At 32.6% G+C, this 18,775-nt stretch overlaps 4 protein-coding genes across 11 annotated transcripts in view; 2 read left to right on the top strand and 2 right to left on the bottom strand.

Moving 5' to 3' along the window:
* Nucleotides 1-777: 777 nt before the first annotated feature.
* LOC143919521 (seminal metalloprotease 1-like) lies at nucleotides 778-2,981 on the top strand. Its single transcript, XM_077441873.1, has 7 exons — nucleotides 778-815; nucleotides 896-1,034; nucleotides 1,109-1,306; nucleotides 1,385-1,494; nucleotides 2,232-2,439; nucleotides 2,615-2,751; nucleotides 2,840-2,981. The coding sequence occupies exons 2-7, from the start codon at nucleotides 908-910 to the stop codon at nucleotides 2,927-2,929; spliced, it is 870 nt and encodes a 289-aa protein (XP_077297999.1). The 5' UTR covers nucleotides 778-815; nucleotides 896-907; the 3' UTR covers nucleotides 2,930-2,981.
* On the bottom strand, nucleotides 2,969-4,647 carry LOC143919522 (platelet-activating factor acetylhydrolase IB subunit alpha2-like). The gene is made up of 6 exons (XM_077441874.1): nucleotides 4,458-4,647; nucleotides 4,270-4,387; nucleotides 4,087-4,187; nucleotides 3,820-3,939; nucleotides 3,604-3,739; nucleotides 2,969-3,529 (listed from the first exon to the last, which is right to left on the bottom strand). Exons 1-6 carry the CDS (start codon nucleotides 4,509-4,511, stop codon nucleotides 3,411-3,413), a joined length of 648 nt encoding a protein of 215 aa, XP_077298000.1. The 5' UTR covers nucleotides 4,512-4,647; the 3' UTR covers nucleotides 2,969-3,410.
* Nucleotides 4,648-6,682: 2,035 nt separating this feature from the next.
* On the bottom strand, nucleotides 6,683-8,281 carry LOC143919813 (pseudouridylate synthase TRUB2, mitochondrial). The gene is made up of 5 exons (XM_077442352.1): nucleotides 7,942-8,281; nucleotides 7,663-7,854; nucleotides 7,351-7,567; nucleotides 7,140-7,276; nucleotides 6,683-7,060 (listed from the first exon to the last, which is right to left on the bottom strand). The coding sequence occupies exons 1-5, from the start codon at nucleotides 8,060-8,062 to the stop codon at nucleotides 6,813-6,815; spliced, it is 915 nt and encodes a 304-aa protein (XP_077298478.1). The 5' UTR covers nucleotides 8,063-8,281; the 3' UTR covers nucleotides 6,683-6,812.
* A 2,508-nt stretch (nucleotides 8,282-10,789) lies between these two features.
* The window catches only part of LOC143920347 (uncharacterized), a 73,445-nt gene continuing 65,459 nt past the window's right edge, over nucleotides 10,790-18,775 (top strand). For 3 of the 8 annotated variants that reach the window (XM_077443201.1, XM_077443198.1, XM_077443194.1), the window contains exon 1: nucleotides 10,839-10,944. The gene's annotated coding sequence lies outside the window, so the exon portion shown is untranslated. Of the gene's footprint in view, nucleotides 11,146-18,775 lie in introns of all 8 variants that reach the window. The other 5 variants (XM_077443195.1, XM_077443197.1, XM_077443200.1 and 2 more) reach the window with 4 other exon arrangements.

The raw sequence follows: 18,775 nt of genomic DNA, 5'->3' as shown, positions 1-18,775 counted from the left end.
AACTATGTATTTGACCCTTTGAATGCTGACAAAGGCCGATCGGCGTTTTGCCAACAAGTCCATAGACCTGAAAAACGCCGATAGGCCTTATATTTTGAGCATTTAGAAAGTAAACAAGAATACTACCCGCTAAGCCTTTCCAGGTAGCATTGAAAAAAAAATGCATTGAACATGGGTCGTGTAATCCATGCCATTCATTTGTCAACGTTTATAAAGACTGGTTTAGACCGGAATTTCTGAATTTATAACCATAGTAGAATTTCCCGATGGAAATCCCTAGCTGCTGAGTATTTTAGAGTGTGGCTTGGCATTTAGATTGTGAGCATTACATTTTAACAACAATGAAGAAGATGGAACTAGTTTTGGAAAAATACATTCATTTATAGACTTATGCTTATTTTATATTGTTGCACGATATAATATAGAGTCTAAACATACCTGTAAAAAACTCGAAATCCTCGGCGGTAGTTATCTAGGGTTTGTTTGGATTAGCTATAATTTTTACACCTGCTTTCTATTGGATTTCAAAATAATTCTAATTGGAAATGTTGGCGAAATTTTCAGCATGGCTTTCAACTGAAAAGACGTCAGCACTCAAAGGAGTAAGATATACATACATGGGCAATTTTCAATATGATTCTCATAAAAATGTATGCTAATTTGCTTCTTAGTCTAAATCAATTTCGGGAAAAAAAATGTATGACTTGTTACAGTTTAATACTCGACGAGCAATTATTTAAAATTTTGATACATTGAAAACCTATATAAACGAGAAGGTTTGTAAATTCCACATCATTTCATTGTAAGCTTGATCGGTGAGTAATACTATTCAAATTATATAACATAACACGATGACTTTTAATATAATTAATATGTATAATTTTTATTTACACAGTTAAAACTCACAATGAAATATTTCGCGTTTCTTTTATTGGTATGCATTGCATACACTCATGCTGGAACCATCAGAACTTCCAAAGACATCAATGACTATGCTGAATTTCTAAAAAAATCCGTGAATGGAAAACCACAAGGTAATAACTTTGATTAAAATAAATGTAAATTTAATCAAAACAAACAAATATAAAATTATGCATACAATTTATAGCACCCGCTATACCTGAGTTGGAAGAATTACAACCAGAATGGGAACGAAGCGGAAAGTTCGAAGGAGATATTCTTTTGACTGAAAATCAAATTGATGAACTCGTTGATGAATATTCAGGTGTAAGAAACGCTATAACCAACCAGAATCGATTGTGGCCTAATAGAGTCGTAGTATACAACATTAACAAATCGTATTTCAGTAAGTTCAAAATATATAAACAGATATTTCTTCAGCGTTTTGACTTTTGATATTAATTTAAATTAAATTATATTCTAGCAAGTGCCCAAGTTAAAGCAATCGAAGATGGTATTGCTGAGATGGCTCGTCTTTCCTGCCTCATTTTCAAAGAAAGGACACCCGGAGACAGAGATTACATCAATATTGAGGTATCTAAAAAATATTGGGTTTTTACAAGGCTTTTCTATGTTTGACTTCGCAAACGATTTATCTAAATTTCCTACAATCTTCCGATCATTTGGTGAACGATTGAAACTTCGATCGATTTTTATAGTTCCATGGTGAAAAATAATAGTAATAAATGACGGACTGAAAACCAGACTGGTACAAGCGACATTTATAAAAAAATCTGGTTTAAGTGCTAAAATAATAGCATATATGAAATGCTATTATTTTAGCACTTAAACCAGCTTTTTTTACATACCTCTTATACAGTTCACATGGTTTTCGTTTAAGAAGTCATTTTTTATTAAAAATTTCACTTCTACCAGTCTGGTTTTCAGCCCGTCATATACTTCTAAATTTGCTAAATTTTTGAAGACGGTGATGTTTAATTTAGTAAAGGGCTATGATTAATTCAAAGAAAGTTTGTTTGTACGTCCTTTTACACACTTCGCCTAAAATTGTATGTAAACAATCTGTAATTTAAAAAACTCTATAATTATTTAGCAAAAACTTTTCAACTTATTTTATGAGATTCAAATTATTATGTAATTATTTTTTAAGAAGTTCTCGTCAATGTTTCTCAATTATTAATCTTGATAAAACAATAATTTCATTTGATGCGATTTATAAATGAATACTATTTTAATTTTTAACAACAAACAATTCAATTTAATTGAAATTAATGATTAAATATAATATATAATACGTGATATTTTATTAGGGAAAAACTGGTGGTTGCTTTGCTACTGTTGGATACAATGCGAATGGTGCTCAAACATTAAATTTACAACCATACACACCAGGATCTGGATGCTTCCGTCATGGAACTATTGTCCACGAATTCTTGCACGGTATTGGATTCTACCATATGCAGAGCACACATGACAGAGATGACTTTGTGAGAATTGTCTGGGACAAAATTCAGCCAGGTATATATAATACTTAAGATAATACATTAGATTATACATTAGATTATACTTAAGATTATACACATCAGATGTGTATAATACATAAGATACATAAGATGTGTATAATATAATACATAAGATGTGTGAATGATAATTTTGTAAATATTTATCATTCAATAAAATACAAAAATTTCAGGAACTGAACACAACTTCAACAAATATACTTCTTCACAAGTGACCAATCTTAATACTGTATACGATTACGGAAGTGTGATGCATTATTCGGAATATGGCTTCAGCACCGATGGAAGCAAAACTATTGTTCCTCTCAAGGTAGAATTTATAATAGATATTTTGAGTTTGCAATTAAAAACTTTTCATTTATTTTATTTTTTCATTTAATGCATTGAATTAATTTCAGACAACTTCAGAGACTATTGGACAACGAGTCCAAATGAGCCAAAGAGATATTACAAAATTGAATAGATTGTACAATTGCCCTGGATTTTAGATGTAAACAAAATATTACATAAATAAAAAATAATATTTTACACATAATTTACAATTTTATTTTTATTATATACATACATATATACCAGGAAGGCCTAACAGGTAAACCCAATGTGCCTTCCTGACCAATTACAAACAATGCAGCATTTTTATTACATAAGTCGCTGAATTACGAGAAAGTGAAAACTCGAAATTAACGAGACATCTATGAATTTTAACTTGTACATAAATCATACTCAAATAGTGGTGAAATAGTAAGGTAGAAAATTTTTAGACAATTTAATCGAGGAACCGTTTCAACAGTGAAATCAGAAAAATTGCCAAACTCTGATAGGAAACAAACGAACTGAGGTTACAAATATCCAGCAGCATTACAGATATACTCGGAATAAATTATTTTCAATCGGGCTTTTTATTTCCTGTATGTACAAACAATATTTTATATTTAAAAAATTCTAAATACATTTGCATACAAATAATGTTCATCTATTTAAAATCACTTCACACTGTTTTAGTACACTTTTCCAAGTGAGAGCATATCCTTTTTCTGATAAATGAAGATAATCATGTAAAATGGTATTAGAAATAGTACCGTCATTGTCTGAAAATATTTAAAAATTGATAAACTTATACAAGATTTAATTTAATTAAATTCCACCATAGCTACATACTTACTAGTAATTTTTTTGTCTTTTTCCATATCAATTATATAAATATTCTTCTCTTTATTAAATCTCGCTTTAATTAAATCATTCGTTTGACAAACTTTCTCCCTCCATTGATTAGGAAATTGACCTTTAGGTAATAACAACTAAATAAAAAATGTTTACTTAGTCACAAATGTATAACACGTTATGTAATTTAATGTAAAATATTTTGATAATAACAAACCGGCATAACGATTTGCGTTAATGGTGTTTTTTTATATATAACTTGTATTAAATTATCCAACAAATCATTAATTTCCATTGGTGTTGAATTAACATTGTTTGTACCAACAAATAAGACTAACTGCAAGTACATATAACATATTTACGTTTTATGAGAATGAAACAGTTGATATAACCATCACAAATAGATGCAATGTAATAAAAAATAAAACAATAGTTTCTACTATGAACAAAAAACATACGAATTGACTTTATGTATAATATTTACCACTTTGGGTTTTAAATTATTTAACCAATCACCATCATTGATTCTCCATGACACATTCTCCACTTTATCACCACCAATTCCAAAATTTAAGATAGTTTTTCCTGGCCGAAAGAGATAAATTATTAAAAATTGTATATATAAAAATAAAAAAAAAACATTTTTAAAAAAGAAAAAAAATTACACCTTTTGGAGCATTATTTTTGTAAAAATTTGTGAATTGCAATTGATATACAATAGAATCCCCAATCATTAATATATCACAATCATGATTTTTTTTAGCCTCAATTACATATTGATTATGCTGTATGATATAAAATAATTAATTTTATAAAGATTTGTTATCATTCTGATATAATAAATAAAATAATCACCTGAGACATCCAATGCTTATCACCTGGTAAATCTTTAGATGAATGTGCACACATTATTTAATCTAAAATCTTCAAAGCATATGTACATCTCAATAATATAAGTCAAGGTAGCTTAATCCATACAAAATAGTAATCGATATATGTATGTACATACATTTGGCTATGTACATATGATGATCTGGTCTAAATTGAATATAAATTACAGCCATGCGCTTTTACCGCTTTTCCAGACGCTTGAGTTTATTTTCTACCCAACATAATGAAATGAAAATCATTTAATAAAGCAAGTAAAATGTATAGGTCAGCCATTTGGATACTTACTACTAAAATAATACATCAAAACCAATTGACTGTTAAATAATACATTGCTATCAATTAGTAATTACGGAAACACAATCAAGGGCATGATAAAAAGCTTGTAAAAAATAATAACTTTTTTCGGCATTCGGATACCAATCTTCGAAAAAAATTGTGAGGAAGTAGATTTTTCTAGATCTCTAGATTTTTAAATCCACTGATTTAAAAACTTTTTAGTCATTATTTTAATTTTTTAACCCTTTTTTTCTTTGTCTATTTTTTATATGATTAAATATTTCGAATTAATAAGAGGGGTGAACCATAGTTTATATACAACCAACTTAATTAATTCTCATTGATCAGTCAAAACCAGGGCCGGCTCAAAGGTGCAGCAGACTAGACACGTGCCTAGGGACGCCCTCATTTTTATTTTTTGATTATTAAATTTAAAACATAAAATAAATAATTTGGCTTTCTTTGAACTTATTATAAAATTGAGTTGAATATTCTTAAAAACATTTTATTCAATTCTTCTACTCCAACTAACAATACTGATTGTAAAATATTATAATTTACGAGGAACGCAGGAAGTTGACTGTCAAATATCAACGACTCACGAATAAAACTTGTAAAATAATAAACTGTCGTCGGTACAAATGGTAATTTGGAATTGTATTTTATATAAAATACCGCTGAAACATATATATACATATGTATGTATATCAGGAATGGATTTACTTCACGAAATTAAATATCTTAACCAATCATATTCGAATGAAGAAATGTTAGTTTATAAAATTCTTCAATTCATTGTTGAATATAAATTAATGTCTTCATTATCGAATTTTTGTTTTTTTTCCATTTTCATTATTATACATAAAACTTGCCTATTTGAATAAAAATTGTAAATTTCATTTTGTTTTTTTCTTAATATATTTTTTTTCAACATAAAATTTCAAGAAGTTTCATGAAATTTATTGTTTAAAAATTTAAGGGGGAGGGGGTGCGCTGAAACCAATCTGCCTAGGGGTGCCATATACCCACGGGCCGGGCCTGGTCAAAAATTATCATAATCGACACAAATAAACTTCAATAGGTGATTATTGAGAGTATATATTCTGTTAAATAAAATAAAAATCAAAACTATCCTTGAAAGAGATATATGGAAAAACCAACTTTTACCATTTATCGAGATAAATCGATTGGTCGGAGGCACAGGACATTGATTAAAATCTTTTTTATCTACCATTCCCTTGATAGAACGAAAATTTTCTATTAGGTACATCAATGAATACCTAAAATTCGTGTTTTTGCTCGGGCCTACTATAAACATTTTTTGGGGGGGAAGGTAGCCTCATGTAAAAAATTTTAAAGTTAAATTCATTGGATGATTTTATGAACATAAGGATTTTATTATTTTTAGAACAGTTTTATTCCAAATTTAAACATCAGCCATGCAATTATTTAAATTTTAAATAACCTTCAACCATAAAGTAAATTTTTAAATTTCATTTCCGGTGAAATTTTTCTCAAATTTAGTGTTATGATCAAAGATCGGCGTTCGATGGATGCTATTCTCACAAAAAACGGTTCACTATTTTAAATTTCTTACAAAAACCATTATTTTTGGCTCGCTTGCATTGAACACTAATGGAGTGGTCTATTGTTATTTATAAAGCATCCATCGAACGCCTATCTTTATGATTAGTATGAATCATTGCAAGTATTTTACATTTTGAAAGAATAAAAGCACCAATCAACTTCAAGGCAGGATAAAATTTCAGTAAAATTAGCTAGGCTAGTGATTCCCAAAGTGGTGATCTGCGGACAGGCACCAGCTAAAAATCAGAAGCACTAGGTTAAACAATACACCATAGGTTTATCCTTTGAAATATGAAAACACTGGATTAAGTACAATAAAAACAAATAGGTTCTTGAAAAATGAATTTTAATATACATATATTTTTACCAAGTTACACATATTTTAAAATACTAAGTTCAGTATATATGTAATGTATACATACTTATATATATTTCGAAATATATAATATTTATAAGCTATTGAAGAGCAGCAGATGGTTGTAATAATATTTTTTTACTGGCATACAATATTTTCCTATTATTGGAAATAGAATCTAAAATGAATTGAAGACGCCAATGTTTCTTTAAAAGTGCATGATCCAGAGTAAATTTTCCATATCTAATGCACTGCACAGATGTACAATGTGCTAAACTTTTAAGCTGAACTCCAATATCGTGAATTAAAGTATATAAATAGTTTTCATACTCGTTGACACATTGAACTTCTACAAAATAATAATTATAAAACCAATTAAAAAAATTATTTAAAAAATACCTATTTTCAATTACAAGAAATATACCCACCAATGACAAAATTTGGAGGTTCAAAATTAACACATTTAATGCCATACAGTACAGGAATTTTCTCATCTGTTGGTCTGATTGGACCTTGGACTGCTAATTTATATGCAGTTTGCGACTGTATATCCACACCAAGAAGTCTGAAATATATAAAAATTTATAAGGATATAAAAAAAATTTAACATATTAGTATATCATATCATAGATAACTTACTCAAACATTTTTCTTTGGTGCATAGTTTGAATGTATGAAACAACCCTATCTATTGTGCTACGGTTGATGTGTTTATATTGAGCTCTTTCAATAACCTTCCCATTTGCATAATTCGTCTCTGTAGCTGAACCTAACACTCCATGAATTTTATACGCTTTTGTTATTCTTGCATGCCTTAACCTTGACACAAATCTTGCTCCTTCGTTTATACCCAGTACTAAAACAATTAAAAATATAGATACATACACACTTCTATTAAGTTTGACGGTATTTTAATATAATATTGTTGAAATTGAGTAAAAATTAAATTACGACAAACTCCACTCGTGTGTGTGTTGAAATATGGATTATAATTGAAGTTAATATCGACATATTGATATTGAGGACCAGTAACCAGAGGATGTTGCGCTAAATTGGGTTCCACTTTAAGAGACATAGGTTCATTTGTTGCGCCGATAATTTTCACTATTCCATCCGGCGGCGATAATTGCAATTCATTCAATTCTAAAAGTTTCAAGAGGAATATTTTCCAGATATACACATTCCACACATATTGTACTTATAAATGTAGCTCAGATATGAAAATCTTACCTGTACAAATATTTCCTAAAACAGTAGATTTAATCTTCTGCATGGTGATGCCATTGGGTTTATAAATACACACTACACCTGACAGAGCTTTAAATGCCACAGAAGCTTCTTTAGTGAACATTTTTATTCTTCAAATAAAACAATAAAAACCAAATTTTGCAGGACAATGCAAATGAGAAAAATAATATGGATATATTTCAAATTTTTAAAGTTTACTACTATTATTCAACATATTTTAAATTGAATTAAAAAAACAGATCGTATAAAACGAGTAACTAATAGGTTATATTTTCTGTCAAATATCTGTAGTGTTGCCCTTACAAATAATTAACGATGACGCAAAAAATACAATTGACTAATTGAAACTGATCGGACAAAACATCAAATTGATTTTTTTCCCATTAAGCTTATGTTTAAATAACTCTAGAGCAGCGATTTTCAATCCATGTACGCGCATCCCCAAAGGGTACATACTTTGGTGGCAAGGGGAATGCAAAAATAAATCACCAATATTTTGATGAATTATATTATTGACTTAGTCAAACTTAACATGCTGATTTGCAAAAAATGACTGTGTAAATTTTTCCGCCTCAGTTCTCATTCTTTTTACTTGTGCAGAACGCTGACTTTCGTGCAGAGCGCAGAGGCTATAGTTTGACAAGTTTCAAATCAATTGAAAAAAGAGAACTTTCAGACAGCTAAATCATTATCAGTACTTGTTTAATAGTTAGGCTAGAGCTTCACGCTCAAAAAAAAATTAATACATTTCACTGCGACATCACGTTTCGAAATTGTTTTAACGTCATGTTTCGACGCGTTGTTAACAGTTGACGTAGTAAGTAATAATTTTTAAATTTATTCCTACCTTTTGTCAGAAACGAAGAATAGTTTCGAAGGGGTCGTGTATATCCAGCTTCATTCCTTATATAAACTCAGCCAAATATAAGTCCACAAAGTCTTTGTGAGTTCCTCGTCACCGTTTATTTCCCCATTTGACAGAGCCTCACATTTGTTACATCTGTTGGGTTTTTCGAGATTCATGGATGCCATTATAAACAAAACGTACAAACATAGGTATGAACTTTAAGAACGCGCTTGAATACTGATTTTAAGATTAGGTTTAATACTTGATTTTTTTTTTAATATTGTTTTTTTTTGTCAGCAAAAAGCCATCACGGTTAATAGAATGCTCTATTCAGTTTTACTAAATAACCTAGCCACGTTCTATGTATGTCAATCCCAGTCTGGTTGATTCACTTAAAATATTTTTTGGAAAAGTATCCTTTTTCAACGAGGTTTCGGGGAAAAGATATAAGATCAAGTTGGCAAGTATCGTGATTCAATATTAATTTCTTCAGATTTCTGTTATTTTCTGTCAACTCATTTGTAGCGATCAGTACCTATATATCGGGTTTTTTTTATTTTGTTATTGTATTCGTATATACGTTTCGGCAGTGGTTTCGCTGTGACGTAAATATGTATGTACGACTATGTCGAATTGAAATGACTATTATAGTACAGCGAGCGTTATCTCAGACAAACACACATAATACCGATATTATATATGTATGTATATACATACATATATATGATATGATAAAGAAATCCATTTAAGAAAACTTCACTACATGGCAAATAGTAAAAGTATTGTGAAGTGACTGCTCAAAGTCGAGTATACAATTGAGAAAAGGAAGAAGTATATGATCCGTTGAGCGAATTACGATAGCCGAATTGGCGCCGTCCACACACACGATATCTACTACCGATATTTCCATATCCAGTTCCCTTATTGCAACCTGTGGTTGCTATTTAGGAACTGGATATGGAAATATCGGTAGTAGATATCGTGTGTGTGGACGGCGCCATTGTCCACGTCCACACTACCGATATCTACACCCGATATTTTCGAATTTTCCATATACAGTTCCCATGTTGCAACCTGTGGTTGCTAATTAGGAACTAGTTATGGAAAAATTCGTAAATATCGGGTGTAGATATCGGTAGTGTGGACGTAGCCATTGAGCTGGCGTGTCAAAGATAATAATAATAATCGCATTGAAACGACTATTATATTACAGCGAGCGTTATTTCAGACAGAGAGACATACACACAGGTGGAATAGCGATATTATATATGGTTCGGTGATCATTGATCACAAAGCGCTCCCCCAAAAGTCACTAAAATCTCTATAACGGAACATCTGGCAGCTGAAAAGTCCATCATACCGGTTCGGTGATTACTAGTCACCGGACCCAGAAAGTGCCGCGTATTGTTCAAAGGTTGTAAATGCATTGGTAAAGGTTTGCCGAACCTTTTTTACAAAGGATTTACAACAATGGAACAATGGATAGCACTGTGACTATCCGGTGTCTAGTGATTACTAGTCAAATGTGAACCGGTCACAGGATAACCGGTCGCTCTAGATCGGTCACACGTGATCACCCGTCACACTAAAACTGGTCACGAGAAAACTGGTCACACCCTAAAATTGGTCACTCCTTAAAATCGGTCAATCAGTTTTCTCGTGACCGATTTTAGGGTGAGACCAGTTTTCTCGTGACCAGTTTTAGGGTGTGACCAGTTTTAGTGTGACGGGTGATCACGTGTGACCGGTTGTCCTGTGACTGGTTCACATATGACTAGTAGTCCGTTTACCATCATACCATAACTATCATACTAACGAAAACTCGAGTGCTAAATATTCCGCATTCGCGATTTTCATACCAAAAATTGTCTTTGTGATCATCGCAATGTGACTAATAATCCAATAACCATTATATATGATATGATATGATATGAAGGAATGGAATGGAATTTTCGACGATGAAAAAGATTTGAAATAAAAACTAAGAGCAATCGGCCATGGTCGCGATACGAGGTGATGAGATGTAACAGCTGTCAGTGGCGGTTGTGCACGTCGGCGGTGAGGTAGCGCTTCGGCCGCAGTGCGATCTCCGTGAACGCGACGCAACGGTGGCGGCAACGACAACCACAACCACAACGGTCCCGTGTCTCTCGTTCGTTCTCGTTCTCGGGACTGTCGTTAACACCTCGCGCAGGGTATCGTAGGGCTCCGCTGCGGGACTCGAATCCTCGGATCCCCGAGTGGCCGCGTCGCGATCGCCCCTGCCATGACGACTTCGACTACCCCCATATTTATATCGCGTTCGCTCTCATCGTACGCTTCCCTTGCACGGCCTCTATGTAAGTATATCTCTTTTCTATTATTTTATGTGATAAAACATTCGCACGATCTCTCGCCAAATCGTCTCTACATTTCGTACACTCGCGCTGACCGAAAATCTTCATTGTCTTTTCGATCGTCTCTTCGCGATCGTTACTTCAAACAACCACCGGACCTAACCTGTTCGGTTCGCTGTATCTGAAAACGTTGACGACTATTATTGCACAAATTCTAGTTGCATCGTTATTTTTATAGCCAATTTATTTGATATTGTGAAATTTTACGTCGATTAGTTTAAATATTCATTCTTCAATGTGCTGGTGATTTTATTATAATATGTATTTTTTCGTCTCTAAAAAATATATACGGCTGCATAATCAATTAGGCATGATTCAACAATATAAACAGCCACTGAAAATTGAATAGTTTATATTGAAAAAAGCGTGGCTTGCATCATATTTGTGATAAATAATACAATTTTGTCATAGTGATTTTTATTAAATATATGATGCAACATACAATTATTGCCCAAATTTATAATTTCTTTATCACTTTTGCATAACTGTCACAATTATAACTGTCGTTTTATTTTTTAACACTGCTCTTATCACATTGAGCTAACAACATGACTAAAATGATTTCATGAACACTATTTGATTACAAATTTATTTTAATCATCGCCAATAAAATGCTTTTAACTAAACAAAAAATGCATAATTTCCATTAGTGTTTGTACTGAAAGAGTAGGTATAACATTTTTAATTTTGTTTTATTTTAACATGTTAACCAAAATTTTAATATAAGTTTAATAATACTAGTAATAACGCTTTACGTTGTTGTTTTTAGTTTTTGTTACATTTTTTTAAACAATTTGATTTTTTATTTATGATTTCTTCCGTTCATAAAATTTTTAATTAAATCTTTTTTCTAATCTAGAATATGTTTACTTACTAAAATATGAATTTAATTATTATATGTAATATGATTAATCAAGAGGGGAAACATCCATCAACATTCACCATTTTTCATTAATGATCACTTCCATTTTCCATAGACCAGGTATTGTATAAATTTGTTATCTGCTGAAATTATGTATGCACATTAGGATGTGGATATCCCAGGGCTTCGCGCTCACAATTCTGATAACAAATTGACTGTTTCCTCATTAAGCCACCTTCATCTGCCCAGTTGCATATCACTGCTTGAATAATGAATTGCATAAATACATTTCCATTCGTCTAAAATTAGATTTGCCAATTTCGTTACATCAGCGTGGGAATTTCATTTATGTCAATACGTTTATTTATACTCCGTACACAAAAGTAGAACGTGCAAATTCGTACTTTGTTTTCGAAGAGTTTAATTGCCTTGTATCCCACTTTTGAAATTGTCCATGTGAACACTGTTTTATACATTCCACCACAAAGAATGAAATTTTCGTTTTGAATCATTGTCAATTTCAATATATGTACATATGTACAACTCATAAAACTTAACGATTTGCGTTTTGTTTTAAGACTACTTATAATAAACTGGAGCAAAGGGATGTTGTGGGTGTGTCGAAACGTTTCTTGGAATACGACAAGATATGTACATATGTATCTTTACGACCTTCATAATTGATGATCGCACGCTGCTAATTTATTATCTTATCTGCTAATTTGTGTAGATTATCGATCCCATGGTGACAGCATTAGTCGGAAATAATTTCCTATTCACATTTCGTAGCAGTATTGATGTGTAAACCTCATGTCTTTAAACATTAGTGGAATTCTGAAAATTCGAAATTCATCATTTTCGATATCGAGTTCTAATTTTTTGACAGTTGACACGATGAAAAGACGGAAAACCCTCTGTCATTCATTTGACGGCACTATCTCCTCGAAAGAAAAGGAAATAAAGAGACGTTTAAATTAGAATGGAGTGCATTTGGGCGAATGAACGCTGTTTTATTTTCAATCGAAAATGCTACTGAAGAAAAAATTCTTTGATCAATGTTTTGCCAGTGATAACGTATGGTGTGAAACTTGGACATTGAACGCCAAGATGTTACACAAAGTCCAATGCTGTATGATTGGTATAACTAGTAGATATATGAAATACGTGGGTGAGAAGTATAACAAGGGGAGTGGATATTGTGAAGAGATTGAATAACTACAAGAATGAACGAAAGGTGGACAATAGAAGTGCTAGAATGGTACCCGAGAGAAATTAAAAGGCCAAAAGGAAGATGGGTAGACGAAATTATAAAAATGTGTGGGATGAGATAAATGGCAGTTGCGCAAAAAATGAATGGAAGCATGTCGGAGATGCCTTCATACGGCAGTGGATGGTGAATAGCTATGAAGATGATGATGATGACCAGGGCCGCTGAGAGGGGGGGGGGAAGCTGGGGCTAAAGTTCCAGGGCCCGAACTACTTGAGGGGCTTCGTGTTGGGATGTTCAACCGATCGATATTGATATTTTATATTACATAAAAATACATATGCTTTTTTAATTGTAAATGTTTATTATTTTTCGATCCGCGCATTCTTTGTGTCCATGTGAAATCGTACCTGTTATATCATTCGATTATTTCAAAAAATAGCATTTAACATATGTATTTTTATAATAGTTCTGATAGATTTTTCGCACATTAAAAATATATCTATGTATTAGATTTTTTTTTTTTGGTTCGTCATAGGGTATAGAATTATTTTTCCAGGGCCCCGGATTCCTCTCGGCGGCTCTGATGATGACTAGTCTTCGGCGTTGTCTGGGTGCTCGTCAAATAACGGTTCGGTGATTATTCCGCAAAAAGCGATTTTGCGCACGATACTAAAGTCTCGATCACGGAACATCTGGCACCTAAAAACTCCATCAATCCACGCGAAATATACAATATTATAATAACGAGAACTCGAGTGCCACATGTTCCGTGATTGGGATTTTAGTGACTTGCGCGAGATCGCTTTTTGCGGAATAATCTGTTTACATCAAATAAAAATAGACCGCTCCATTGATATACAAAGCAATAAAGAAAAAATGCCTGTTTGACAACATAGAACCATTTTTCCAACGCCGCACAGAGTGATATGTGACCTGAAAACCTGGCCAAAAATATTTTTTTACGCTTTTTACCAGAAAATAGCTATCCGTACTATTACATGCGAGCTATTAACGATTGTAAACAATCTTAAAATTGTTGATAATTTTTCGAAATTCCTCAAGTTTCGCAGGAGGGCACTTTGTAACAGTTACTAGATTTTTTCTTATCATCTTTTAATTTTTGAATAAAAAGCCTTTCGGTGCTTCCTCTTATTATATCATGTAGATGGTTTCGGGTCATAGACATGACAGAATCCCCAGGAACTGGAATATAAATTAAAAATGAGAATAAATAAAAAAAAATGGAGTTCCAATTATTATTATTTTTTTATTCAAATTCAAATTCGGGCAAACTTCGTTCAACTAGAATAAAAGTAGAGATCCTAAAGTTTCATATCACATACATTTGATTCGGCTAAAATAGACACGATACGTTTAAAAACATCAATTTGTACAACAAGGTAAAAAAAAACGTAAGTGAAAATAGTAGGGTTTGTTGACAGATCGAAACCTTGTAAAATAAAATTTTAAAAGGAATGAAACTTAGTTTAATCTTGTGTATATATCTTGTTCTTCAACGTCTATATTAAGTTTTTCCACCAAAAACTCTTTTGGCATAAAAATAATCACAAGGAAAGTTGTTTAACAAGAAAATGCCGCTAACGAAAACAAGCGTATCACACAAATGACAGGATTCGACTGCGACTGCATTTGGCTAGTGAGCTTAACCCAGGTAAGGACTCCGCAGTGTAACGTCATATTTATCTTCCTGTTTTGGGACCCCAACATAAACTCAATTTGTGAAAATTTAAATTTTTTGATTTTTGGCTAGTTTTTGAGGCAAAATACCAGTATGTGCACCGATCTTTGATGATGACTTCCTCGATAGAAGCCCGTCGCTTCACCATGCAGTCTTGCGATTACGTAAAAATTTGAAGTATATCAGATATTCCATGATATGTAAATTTAAGATACTAATAAAATGTAATGAAAGGAAAACTCCAAAAAGTCCTCGTCTGCGTCTGTCCGCCTCTACCGCATCCCATGGTTCAAATGGATACCATTCGTTGTATTTACGGAATGATTGGGAAATTCTCGGTAAATTGGGTCAACCGGAAATGGCACTTTGCTCTTATGTCACATGTGGATTCTGAGCTCTACAACTGTGGAAAAGAATCGCGTGTTGGTCGCACACCACACTTGTGTCGATCGTTTTCAATTACTGCAAATATATTTAGAGATTTCACGGGTGTTAGACATGCGGTTCGCGATGGCCGTGCAAGTGAAGTGGTTCACTTTCATTTATTATTGAATTGTTACAGCGATGAAAGGCGCAGGCAGACGATGCTGCCTGGCAATAGATATTAGCGATGTGTGTGATCTTGTTAACGTGAACAAAGAGAAAAAATGTTTATAGAAACTTGGGTGTGTGCGCGTGACACGCGATAATAACCAGAGGCATTCTTCTGTCGTTCTAGGAATATTTAATGAATTCTGCGACGACAGTGTATATATTTATAGATTCTTCTTATTGCCAGTTCTGGACACTTTCAGACTTCAGACAGTTCGTAAATGTTTGAATCCCCTGGCTATTGTGCAATGAGTAAAACAGAGTGCAGAGCAAATTTATGATTACAGCAGCGCTGTGGAAGTTGTCTCTTTTGTATGCATGAATCGTTTTGACATTATTATCGTTGACACGCCAGCTCAATTCGGCTATCGTAATTCGCTCAACGGATCATATACTTCTTCCTTTTCTCAATTGTATACTCAACTTCGAGCATAGTCACTTCACAACACTTTTACTATTTGCTATGTAGTGAAGTTTTCTTAAATGGATTTCTTTATCATATCATATATACATATAATATCGCTATATGTCTGAGATAACGCTCGCCGTACTATAATAATCGTTTCGATTCGACATACATACATATGTATGTACGTCACAGCGAAACCACTGCCGAAACGTATATACGAATACAATAACAAAATAAAAAATAATCTATATATACTGATCGCTACTAATGTTTCCGCTTGGTATAGAAATTACCGCCATCTATTGAAAATTTATTTAATTAATTAATTATTTTTTCTATCGGTGTTTTATATTGTTTATATGTACATTGGTATGTAGGTAGTTTTTACCATATTTTTTTTCATATTAAATAATTAAATATAAATATTAAATTAAATATATTTAAAAGGTATTTGAAAAAAATTCGACCGCGTGCGAATCGAACCCAGGACCGACACATTTCTTTTAATTTTTTTTTATTTAATAAGTTAATGTGCGTTCACCCATGCGATGATATTTCATCGGGCACAACACTAGTATACTACATACATATTAACTAACTTGACAATTGGACGAAAAACTCACTATTGTTTAGAATATCTAAGTCATTCATGTTCAAAATGAGTGTTGTTTTTAAATTCGCTCATACTAGGGGCTCATAACAAAGCTCGTCGACTAATAGGAATCGAGATCTAAAATTTAATTGTCGCCAAAATTGAAATGAGGCATAGAGATGATAGAATGGATAAAAGAAAAGGACAATGGCGTTCGCTTGCACGGACTCGCCGTCTCGATTCTGTTCCCTTCGCGGTATTGACAGACATTTTTTAATTCACTCGTCTCTTCAAGCATATGTGGAATTTTCACTAAGAATATTCTGATTTATGCCTATCAAACATCATTCTGAACTGTATTTATTTTAAATAAAATATTTACACAGAACTTATTGAGTGCAAATATAGCAAGGGACTCGGCTCACGAAACGATTTCCACAGAATAAATCAGTGCGGAAACTAACAACGAAGCCTGGGATGTTGCATTTTCGATCGGTTGTCCGACATATCATTCAGAAAATTAAGTTTTGAAGACAAATAAGATGTTATTCAGATAGGTGCCTACCTACTTAGGATATTTATGTTAGCACAACAATGAGAAATTATACTCTTAAAGACTGAAGAGAAATTATACTCTCTGTCCATACCTAGCCCCCTGTTTTAAAAGTCAAGGCACGCCACTGGTAGAGAAGTATAATGTATATTTTTGTCGGTGACAATTTTTGTAGGAAAGCGTCTAGATAATATCGTGTTAAATAAATTGCTGTCTCCAGAAAGGACACGGTCGAACTGAATTTTATCATTATTTAGACATATTGGGATACATTTTTTATTATATTATCCGCCATTTGGTTCAACCAGTAAAAGATTGAGCTTTATCGTCAATCGCAAATATGTATGTTTCAGAAAATCCTCCTTTCCAAACTATTATAGCAGTCAAGCTGAGCTAGATAAAAAGTGCGATTTTTATATATGCACATCTGATACGCTATTTGTTTATTGTTGCAAACACGCGACTTTCTCCATGTTTAATTCAATGCTCAAAACAATTAGCATATGTAAATAAAAGTATCATTTTGATTGACGGCATAGACCTGGCTAATTTTTCACGCAAAATTACACGCTATACGTCTTCTCTTGTGCGAATGAACAGTTACTTACGTTTTTAGATGTCAAAATCGCAACTGTTCTTTTAAACGACGGTCAGCGTAACTGTTTTTTAAACTGCTTGAATTCGAACGAATAATATTTAAAAAAAAAACATTGTTACTTTTCCGACGAATCCGTCTTTGCTTCTCCTATTACGTTTGATTAGTTCATTTGGCGAAATGAGAACCGTAAATTTTTCGCTCTCTCCCGCTCATTAGATAAATGGCCCGGCACTCTATTCGATGAAATATTGAATGGAAACATTGGCAATGTTTTCGCTCTTATGCCAAAAATTTTGCACTATTTTCTGCGATCAAAAAAATATCAACAATAAACATACTTATATGTACTTATTGCAAATTTTTACTCGATTTTAAATCATCTTTCTTTAATTTATATTTTCCCATGATGCCATTTCGGGTTGCCCCTGAGCGACAGCTATAATACTAAACTTGTACATTTATAAATTTGAAATCATGTTCAAATAGTGGTGACATAGTGGGTAGGATGGTCTTGCTAAACTTTTGAGGAACCGTTTCAACAATGAAATCAGATAAATTGGCAAACTCTGATATAAAGCGATCGACTTGGAGTCACAAAAGTCTGACCAGCATCACTGCAGAAATACTCGGAATAAATTTTTTTTCATCGAGATCAACCCAGGGCTTGAACCGGGGAACCTTCGGTGGTTAGTATTAACGCAACTACCGAGCTTAACTGCTGGCTCAATCTTAACCGTTTAAGCTCTACTTTAAATCTCATATGCATCATTTCTGCATACTAAAAGCAAAAACGTAGTTTCAATTACATAAATAAATTAAATCTATTCGAATTACACAAGTTTTGTTTATTTTCCTTCTCACTCTGGTGAAAACTAATGATATGATTTAACGACTACTTTATTAACTACAATTTCCTCATTTTCAAACATTTACAGTAATGTATATAATTCCTCACAGTTGTTAGTAACAAAGAATTATGTAAATCTCAATGGTTTTAGATCATCACTTAGACATATTCCTTCCGGTGTCCCACAAGGGTCGCATTTAGGTCCCTTATTC

Source organism: Arctopsyche grandis, chromosome 12 (genome assembly GCF_051622035.1).
Source record: "Arctopsyche grandis isolate Sample6627 chromosome 12, ASM5162203v2, whole genome shotgun sequence".
Taxonomy (NCBI): Eukaryota; Metazoa; Arthropoda; class Insecta; order Trichoptera; family Hydropsychidae; genus Arctopsyche; species Arctopsyche grandis.
The sequence above is the reverse complement of the archived record's forward strand: the minus strand, read 5'-3'. Positions and strand labels throughout refer to the sequence as shown.

Coding starts and splice junctions, on each gene's coding strand:
- LOC143919522 (XM_077441874.1), bottom strand. CDS start 4,511: ATGTGTGCACATTCATCTAAAGATTTACCAGGTGATAAGCATTGGATG. Junction 4,188..4,269: donor CAAAAATAATGCTCCAAAAG/GTGTAATTTTTT, acceptor TCTTTCGGCCAG/GAAAAACTATCTTAAATTTT. Junction 3,940..4,086: donor ATAATTTAAAACCCAAAGTG/GTAAATATTATA, acceptor ATGTACTTGCAG/TTAGTCTTATTTGTTGGTAC.
- LOC143919813 (XM_077442352.1), bottom strand. CDS start 8,062: ATGTTCACTAAAGAAGCTTCTGTGGCATTTAAAGCTCTGTCAGGTGTA. Junction 7,855..7,941: donor TTTAGGAAATATTTGTACAG/GTAAGATTTTCA, acceptor TGAAACTTTTAG/AATTGAATGAATTGCAATTA. Junction 7,277..7,350: donor CACCAAAGAAAAATGTTTGA/GTAAGTTATCTA, acceptor TATATATTTCAG/ACTTCTTGGTGTGGATATAC.
- LOC143919521 (XM_077441873.1), top strand. CDS start 908: ATGAAATATTTCGCGTTTCTTTTATTGGTATGCATTGCATACACTCAT. Junction 1,307..1,384: donor CATTAACAAATCGTATTTCA/GTAAGTTCAAAA, acceptor ATTATATTCTAG/CAAGTGCCCAAGTTAAAGCA. Junction 2,752..2,839: donor AAACTATTGTTCCTCTCAAG/GTAGAATTTATA, acceptor AATTAATTTCAG/ACAACTTCAGAGACTATTGG.